The sequence below is a fragment of the Triticum aestivum genome, chromosome 2A, assembly GCF_018294505.1.
Source record: "Triticum aestivum cultivar Chinese Spring chromosome 2A, IWGSC CS RefSeq v2.1, whole genome shotgun sequence".
Lineage (NCBI taxonomy): Eukaryota > Viridiplantae > Streptophyta > Magnoliopsida > Poales > Poaceae > Triticum > Triticum aestivum.
This window is the reverse complement of record NC_057797.1, coordinates 309272126-309281242: the sequence shown is the minus strand read 5'-3', so window position 1 is coordinate 309281242 and position 9117 is coordinate 309272126. Positions and strand designations below refer to the sequence as shown.

Below are 9117 nucleotides of genomic sequence, written 5' to 3'. Positions count from 1 at the left end.
GTTGGTCCCACCGAGCGATGTCCGGGGCTACCTGGGGCAACTCTGGGCTGGCCTACCCGACGTCTGGCTCATCTGAGTGTGCCCTGAGAAAGAGATATGTGCAGCTCCTATCGGGATTTGTCGGCACATTCGGGCGGTGTTGCTGGACTTGTTTTAACCTGTCGAAGTGTCTTGAATTACCGAGATACCGAGTCTGATCGGAACGGCTTGGGAGGAGGTCTATTCCTTCGTTGACCGTGAGAGCTTGTCATGGGCTAATTTGGGACTCCCCTGCAGGGATTGAACTTTCGAAAGCCGTGCCCGCGATTATGGGCAGATGGGAATTTGTTAATGTCCGGTTGGAGATAACTTGAACCTTAATTTAATTAAAATGAATCAACTGAGTGTGTTACCGTGATGGCCTCTTCTCGGCAGAGTCCGGGAAGTGGACACGGTGTTGGAGTAATGTTTGCGCAGGTTGTTCTCTAGTTTCTCGCTCGTGCTTTGCCTCCTCTTCTCGCTCTCCTTTGCGAATAAGTTAGCCACCATATTTGCTAGTCACTTGCTGCAGCTCCACTCATATTTTACCTTACCATTCCTATGAGCTTAAATAGTCTTGATCGCGAGGGTGCGAGATTGCTGAGTCCCTGTGGCTCACAGATTACTATTACACCAGATGCAGGGCCTGATGATTCCGCTCCAGGAGACGCGTACGAGCTCAAGTGGGAGTTCGACGAAGACTCTCAACGTTACTATGTTTCCTTTCCCGATGATCAGTAGTGGTGCCCAGTTGGGGGTGATTGGGACCATGTCGCATGTTGGGTTCTCTTTTATTTTGGCGCTGTAGTCGGGCCATGAGTGTTTGGATGATGTAATGTTATTTATGTACTTGATTGACGTGGCGAGTGTAAGCCAACTATGTTATCTCCCTTTTTATTATCATATTACATGGGATGTTGTGAAGATTGCCTAACTTGCGACATATGCCTTCAATGCGATTATGTCTCTAACTCGTGCCTCGACACATGGGAGCTATAGTCGCGTCGAGGGTGTTACACATGATGAATTGCAATTGCATTGTTGATTGAGAACATAGTTTGTGAGTTTTCAAGAAAGTTTATGCCTTATACTTCGTTGTTGTGATGAATTGTTACCTGCTCGTGAGAATTTATATGATAATGAATATTGCTTTTTTGTTAATGATCATGAAGCTCCCATGTCCGTATTTTAATTTTTTATCGACACCTCTCTCTCTAAGCATGTGGTCATGATTATGGACTTTGGCTTTCGCTTGAATACAACCGAGGTCTAAGCTTGGGGAAGTTGATACACCCATTTTGCATCATGTTTTTATGTCAATATTTATTGCATTATGGATTGTTATTTCAATTTATGATACAATTCTTATGTCTTTTCTCTCTTATTTTGCAAGTTTCACATAAAGAGGGAGATTGCCGGCAGTTGGAATTCTGGACCGGAAAGGGCTATATCAGAGGCATTTTTTCAGAACATCTCCAAATGAGCTGAAAATTGATGGAGAATTATTTTGGAATATACTAAAATTAATGGCGAAAGAAGTATCGGAGGGGGGGCACCAGGCAGCCACAAGCCTGGGGCGCGCCCCCATGGCTTGTGGTGATCCTGGCAGGTTTCCGGGGCCCATCTTCTGGTATATAACCCCATTCACCCTAGAAAAAAAATCAATAGGAAGGTTTCGGGACGAAGCGCCACCGTCTCGAGGCGGAACCTGGGCAGGAGCACTTTTGCTCTCTGGCGGAGTGATTCGACGGGGAAACTTCCCTCCGGGAGGGGGAAATCGAAGCCATCGTCATCACCAACGATCCTCTCATCATGGGAGGACCAATCTTCCTTCATCAACGTCTTCACCAGCACCATCTCGTCTCAAACCCTAATTCATCTCTTGTATTTAATCTTTATCTCAAAACCTTAGATTGGTACCTGTGGGTTGCTAGTAGTGTTGATTACACCTTGTAGTTGATGCTTGTTGGTTTATTGGTGGAAGATCATATGTTCAGATCCATTATACTATTCAATACTCCTCTGATCTTGAACATAAATATGTTTTGTGAGTAGTTACGTTTGTTCTCGAGGACATGGGAGAAGTCTTGTCATAAGTAATCATGTGAATTTGGTAATGATATGTATGTTGTTGTTTCCCTTAGTGGTGTTATGTGAATATCGACTACATGGCACTTCATCATCTTTGGGCCTAAGGAAAAGCATTGTGGAGTAGTTATTAGATGATGGGTTGCTAGAGTGACAGAAGTTAAACCCAAGTTTATGCGCTATTCCGTACGTGACTAATTTGGATCCATATGTTTCATGCTATGGTTAGATTATTCTTAATTCTTCTTTCATAGTTGCGAATGCTTGCGAGAGGATGTAATCATAAGTGGGAGGCTTGTTCAAGTAAGAACAACACCCAAGCACCAGTCCACCCACATATCAAATTATCAAAGTAACTAACGCGAATCAAACAAACATGATGAAAGTGACTAGATGAAATTCCCGTGTGTCCTCAAGAACTTGCTTATTATAAGAGACCTTTCCGGCATCTCCTCTGCTATAAAAAGGATTGGGCTACCTTGCTGCACCTTTGTTACCGTTACTATTACTTGCTCATTACAAATTACCTTGCTATCAAACTATCTGTTACCGACAATTTCAGTGCCTGCAGAAAATACCTTGCTGAAAACCACTTGTCATTTTCTTTTTGCTCCTCATTGAGTTCGACACTCTTACTTATCAAAAGGACAATGATTGATCCCCTATACTTGTGAGTCATCAAGAACCCGACAGCATGACAAAGATCGGTGCGGACGGTGGCGTTCCCGCGCCAAGGGAGGCGGCGCGAGGCATACCATGGGAAGTCAACGCATGGGGATGGCAGAGTGGACCGCCGGCTGTAGCGCTGCGGCCTGAAGGGGCAATGAAGCGGCAGCTGGCGGGTCGGGGCGACGACGGGAATACCTTGAGGCGGTGGCAGTGACCTTGTGCCGCGACGCTACGACACGAAGGGGCGGCACAGTGGCGGAGCGCAAGTCGGTGCAACTGCGGGGATGGCCTCTGGCGGCAACAGAGACCGCGTGCCATGCTCGCTATGGCCCTATAGGCCGACACAACTACAACGCGAGGGTCGGTACAGCCGTGGGGACGACCTAGATAGGGCGGCCTCAGGGCGGCAGTAGACCGCGGGCCGTGACACTATGGCCCGAAGGGGCGACACAGCAGCGGCATGCGGGTCGGTGCAACCGCGGGGAGAACCACGGGGCGGCGGCGCTGCGGTCCGACGGGATGCTCGATCGGTGTAGGGGCGCGTTGTACTCTGGACGGTCATCACGGGACCTACGAAGGCGCGCGCGACTGACATGCCAGGTCGGTCACATGGCGTAGATGAGGCGGATCGCAGCAGCGGGCGGGTGATCAATCCAAGCGCGCGTGAGGTCGGGGACGCCGCTCGATGGAGGATGGTGGTGGAGTCCAGGCTGAAACAGGCGACGACGACCGGCATAAGACAACGTGCAGACGAGTGTGCCATTGGTGACGTGCGGGGGCCAAAATAGCGTCGGTGCCCTGGCAGCGATGCCCGAGCGGCTAACGCATAAGTGGCACCCGATTGGCCGGGCCCGGAGCGGCAAACACAACATCGTGCAGATGCGGCCGTACATACACGGCGGAGGCGGGAGGTGATGCAGGAGTCCCGGTCCAAGCAGGGCGATGACGACCAACTAGGGTTTGTCCGCCGGTCATGTTGACCACCTGCCCTAGAGAGTCTTTTTTCCGATCCTTTGCTCGGGGGTTTCTCTCTCTCACTGGTCACTTTGATTAGCGTTTACTCTTTAGTTTTTCAATCTAAGATCGGTTTGCGTCGCTCGTCGCCGCTGTCGACCCGCGTGCGCCTCTACTCCGACACCGGCGCGACACTCGGCCTTTTCTCCGACCCGTCGGCCTCGCGCTACGCGACGGCCCGTCACGGCCGTCGTTCACGCCTCTGTCCGCCCGTCGCTATAAGCCGGCCGTCGCCGCCCTGCTACGACCGGGACTCATGTAACATCCCCCCGACGGTCGTGACAAGACAAGGTGGAATAAATCTAACGCGATCTTATGTTTTCTAGATAAACATTATACTCGACAACAAGTACTCTTCCATCGTTCATGAATATAAGATGTTTTAGTTTTTGTGTGAATCGGATGTATATAGACATGGTTTAGTGTGTTTGTCCACTTGTTTCAATCCTTATGTAGTGTATATATTAAAAATATGTAAAACATCTTATATTTGCAAACGGAGGGAATACATAACACATATTAATATGAAATATAGAAACTACTGTACATTATAAAATTATTACCAGCTACTAATACATTTTATAAATTGAAAAAGGAAATCAGCGAGGCTTCGCCATTTTTCATTTCCGGTCCTCCAGCCTTGCAAGCGCTCGCTAATAAACGGCAGGCAGTAATCTCGGGGACGCGCAACGTGGGGGAGCGGGGAGCGCGAGGGACGAAGGAGGGGCAGGGCGAGACCTTCGGGGAGACTCCCACCCATACCGCGCCACCGAGCGAGCGAGATCCCGCCCTTTCCCCTTCTCCACCCACCCGCCCTGCCGGACCCGATCCCGATCTGATCTCGCCGCCGCCGCCGCGCGCCGGACAAGATGGCCCCCGTGTCGGCTCTGGCCAAGTACAAGCTGGTCTTCCTCGGCGACCAGTCCGTCGGCAAGACCAGCATCATCACCCGCTTCATGTACGACAAGTTCGACAACACCTACCAGGCACGGCCCCTCCCCATCCCCCAATCCCGCGCCTGTTGCCTGATTCAGTTTCTTTCCTCTGTTTTGCCGCTTCCTCTCCTCGAGCCGGGATGGTTGGATCTATCCATGTCATCGAGGCGAGATCCGGCCCGACCGAGCGTTTCAATCTGACCCTGTGAACGGGAGATTAGATCTGTTGATCGGGTGCGTAGCATGTGTGTCCAGCTCTTCTTGATTTGGGGCTTGGAGCGATCCATGGTTACAGTATTTGAGACTTGTGCATCTGCTATTTTACAACCTTTTGTCCGTGATGTATCACGGAGCGACGAAATGCTCATGATCCCTGGCTGAGGAAGTTGAATTGGCGTGTGGCCACTGCAATCTTATTTTCTGTGTGATTTGGAATTTAATGCATGAGAAATTGTCCTGCCGTCAATGGTGTCTTCCCAGGATCACAGCGTTGTTTGGTGACAAATGTGCCCAGGCTGCTCGGCCTAGCTTTGACTTGCTGGAGAATTCTGGCGGATGTAACGTAGGGAATTCTAGCTAATACGTACGAGTTGTTTCAATGCCACTTTGCTACCTGAGAAAGAGAGAGAGGTACCATGACGCCTGTGATTCCAGACGGAACCTTTTGCTAATTCTAGGAGTTCACTATGATACCTGCGAGCCCAATTAGATATGGAATGTTTGCCATTTCTATGACTTAAAGACCTTCAACGCAGTGTAGAATATATGCACAATCTGAACTCTTAACTAACATTGAGCCTCTTCATATGTATATCGGTACTTACAACAGACTTGGTTTTCCTGGTGAACAATGATGTCTTGTTAACATTGTGCTGTATTATTGTGGGAGTGACGATCAGTTGTTCTGATTCTATTTTCCTGTAACGTACTTCATAGATAAAATGTCTGCTTATAATAATGTATCTAAGTTAATTTCATATGTTATGTTCTTCCCTAAACAGGCTACGATTGGTATTGATTTCCTGTCGAAGACAATGTACCTTGAAGATAGAACTGTGAGACTCCAACTCTGGTATGCTCACATCTGTTACCTCATTACTGACAGACTGTTCTGTCCATTGGAGTGCTGATCATTGTCATATGTATTTTTGTTCTTTATTTTCAGGGATACAGCTGGTCAGGAAAGATTCAGGAGTTTAATTCCAAGCTACATCAGAGACTCTTCAGTTGCTGTTATTGTATTCGATGTTGCAAGTATGCTCTCTCTCTCTCTCATAAATATTTTCTTCATCAAATAATGATTTCTGATGACGCAAAGTTGCAAATTTTACTGGCATTACCCTTATTTATTTTTGTTTCATGCTTCAGGCAGGCAGTCTTTCTTAAACACGTCGAAGTGGATTGAGGAAGTTCGCACTGAGAGGGGCAGTGATGTCATTATTGTGCTTGTTGGGAACAAAACTGACCTTGTGGACAAGAGGTGAGAGTGTGGTTCACATTGCTATCCATTCAATGAGTGCACTATATTTGAGTATTTCCATTTGTTACTACTTGGTCACATGTGATATCCTATGTACTCTGCAGATGTACCAAAATTTGCAGTTCTATTGTTTTGTGTAACTTTTGTTACATGTTGTGAGTGATACTAGCGTAGTTAAGCATAACAAATATGTGAAGCAAAATTAACTAGCACTATTCTGATTATTCTGCTTTGAGTACAACAGATTGTACTCTCAGTCTGATCCACTTGTCGATTTATTTAAGCAAACTGCCTTTTTGTTTTATTCAGAGTTTCAGACGCATCATGGTGCGTGAATTTATCGCATGTGTTAAATATGGTCAGAACCTCAATTTTCATGGCCTTGTTAATTGGAGATATACAATTCTTTGCAGGCCACATGATATTTGTGTGATCCTTCACCGTCTCACTGAGGGATTAGGCATTTAAGGAACTAGATGATACCCCGCACGTTGTTGTGGGAATATTTGCATTATATTTTGATGATATTTGATTTGTATGGAATGTGAATAGTAATACTATGAAAACTAAAAAATTGTAAATTCAGATGCTTTATTGTGTTTGATTAATGTATTGTAAATATTTATTAAATATCTCATTTATGTTTGCATGTTGAGATGGACATTTTCTTATGCATGAATACATGTTGTGGTGGTCCTTTTGCCATGCATGTTGCTTGATGATGTGGCATGCTTGCATGTTGAGAGAAATATGTTAGTGGGGGCTAGCTATTTAGATATAGAAGATTTCCCTTGATGTTGTAGTATGACTGAAGTACAAAGTGTATTTATAACCTTGTGGGCGTTGAATTTGTCCCCACATTCCAGAGAAGTCCAAATTGAACCATGTTCCATAAAACATGTTATCCCCCCCTCCCCCCCAACACACAGACACACGCACAAATAATGTTGAAAATCAGTACATCCTTTGACTTGACATCCGGTTGAGTTTGATTTGTTGGGTCAAGTAAGGCAACGAGCTAGCAACCACCTTATACAGGGAGACAAGAAGTTAAGGGAGAAAGAGTGCAACTGTAATATTACTGGCATGGGGTCGATTCGGATGGAACATGTAAACAGAGTGTAAATGAGCTATTTTTTTCTTAGCTACATTAGCTAAATCACCAATGGTTTTGGATCTCCTTTGTTTGTAAAGCACTAATATGATTGTCACAAATGTTACTCACCTCTCTTGCTTAATTTTTATTGCTATCTTGTGCAACAGGCAAGTATCCATTGAGGAAGGGGAAGGCAAGGCAAAGGACCTCGGTGTGATGTTTATTGAAACCAGTGCTAAAGCTGGTTTTAACATTAAGGTGTGCCTTAAAAATAGATATTTTCATTTCATTTAATAAAAGCTGGCTTCATGTTGGTCATAGTATTTTTCTTCTTGAACTCAAAAGCAGCGGAATAGGGTTATTCTCATGAACTGGTCACATGACATTACTTTCTGCTTGTTTTGTATTAACACAAGCACAATTTCTTGACCAGGCTCTGTTCCGCAAGATTGCTGCTGCACTGCCTGGAATGGAGACCCTTTCATCAGCAAAGCAGGAAGACATGGTTGATGTGAACTTAAAGTCCAGCAATGCTAACTCATCTCAGTCGCAGGCACAGGCTGGGGGATGCAGTTGTTAGCTCCAGTCCCTAACACTCGCAGCTCATGATGTCAAAGATCCCATGCCCATCAAACAGCAACCCTACCTTACTGCTTCCCTCTCGGTCTCAGGAGGATTGATTGTCTCACGGCAGTTGAGTCCATGATCCAAGTCAATGAACGAGAACCATTTTGTTGGAAAGATACGTTTTTATGTGTTCTTAGTATTTTGTCAGTGGCCTAAGCTAGCAACAGTGTATAGTTGGGTTGGCACTGTGAACTCCTATCGCTCGGCTGAGTATTAGAGTAAGTGATTGGTTTATGTTTCAACCTATATTTACATCGCCCATCTTGTTGTGTTTTTCTATGGTGTACTGAATATATATATATATATATATATATATATATATATATATATATATATTGGAATTTTTGTAAGCTAATAAGTCCTGTGTTACTCCAGGTATTTGAGCACTATAGTGCTTGGTTTATGGTTCCAATCACAGATAGCCAGGCCTACCGAAAATGAATTCACATGAAATTCATCCTTCCGTTATTGACAATTGTCGGGCTGGATACAACAATTGCTACGCCTGCAGATAAATTTTCCCAAATAATGATAAGCATCACACTGGCACGTAGTAATACCACCCTGAAGTTTTTATAACTAAAATTGCCATCAAAAAATAAAACGACCCTCCCCCCCCTCCCAAAAAAATTTGAAAATTGCCATCTAAACAGAAAGTTGCCATGCTTTATAACTATTGTCATCAAAAAATGTGACGGAATTGCTTCATGTCACACGTGTGACACTTATCAGGTCCTAAATTTTATGAGAACTAACTTACAATCTGGTGTGGCCCTTTTTAGTTTTTGGTTAGAAATTCAGGAGGGAGAGAGAATACTGGTTGTAGTTGCTCAGTGATCAATATTTAAAACGAATCAAAACTCAAAATGTCCGTTCTGTTTACTAGAGGTATATTCCACTACCAGCAACATGAGAGCTGTGATAATCCCCACGTTGCATCTATGGTGGTACCGGCAGAAAGACTAAGCATCTACAATCGAGGTTGCCGAATCCGGATGCGTCGGGTTCGTCCGCATGCAGTGACCAGGCAATCGTCAAACTTCCTCATTCACGTATGTGTATCTCGTATTCGATATATTATATCCAAACATAAATATGCGGCCTCAATAGAACTATGCAAATCATCAAACCGGCATAGAAACGGACATAGAAATATGCATTTTGATCGCGAAAGATCACCAACAGATCTC

At 45.2% G+C, this 9117-nt stretch overlaps 1 protein-coding gene across 1 annotated transcript; it reads left to right on the top strand.

Moving 5' to 3' along the window:
• Positions 1-4467: 4467 nt before the first annotated feature.
• Positions 4468-8188, top strand: LOC123188582 (ras-related protein RABH1b). Its single transcript, XM_044600741.1, has 6 exons — positions 4468-4775; positions 5726-5796; positions 5890-5978; positions 6093-6204; positions 7468-7558; positions 7734-8188. Exons 1-6 carry the CDS (start codon positions 4659-4661, stop codon positions 7878-7880), a joined length of 627 nt encoding a protein of 208 aa, XP_044456676.1. The 5' UTR covers positions 4468-4658; the 3' UTR covers positions 7881-8188.
• Positions 8189-9117: the final 929 nt, after the last annotated feature.

Bases quoted from the DNA above. Each gene is read 5' to 3' on its own strand.
- LOC123188582 (XM_044600741.1), top strand. From the start codon at position 4,659: ATGGCCCCCGTGTCGGCTCTGGCCAAGTACAAGCTGGTCTTCCTCGGC. The intron at 4,776-5,725 runs GCACGGCCCCTC...TTCCCTAAACAG, and splicing joins AGTTCGACAACACCTACCAG to GCTACGATTGGTATTGATTT. The intron at 7,559-7,733 runs GTGTGCCTTAAA...TTTCTTGACCAG, and splicing joins AAGCTGGTTTTAACATTAAG to GCTCTGTTCCGCAAGATTGC.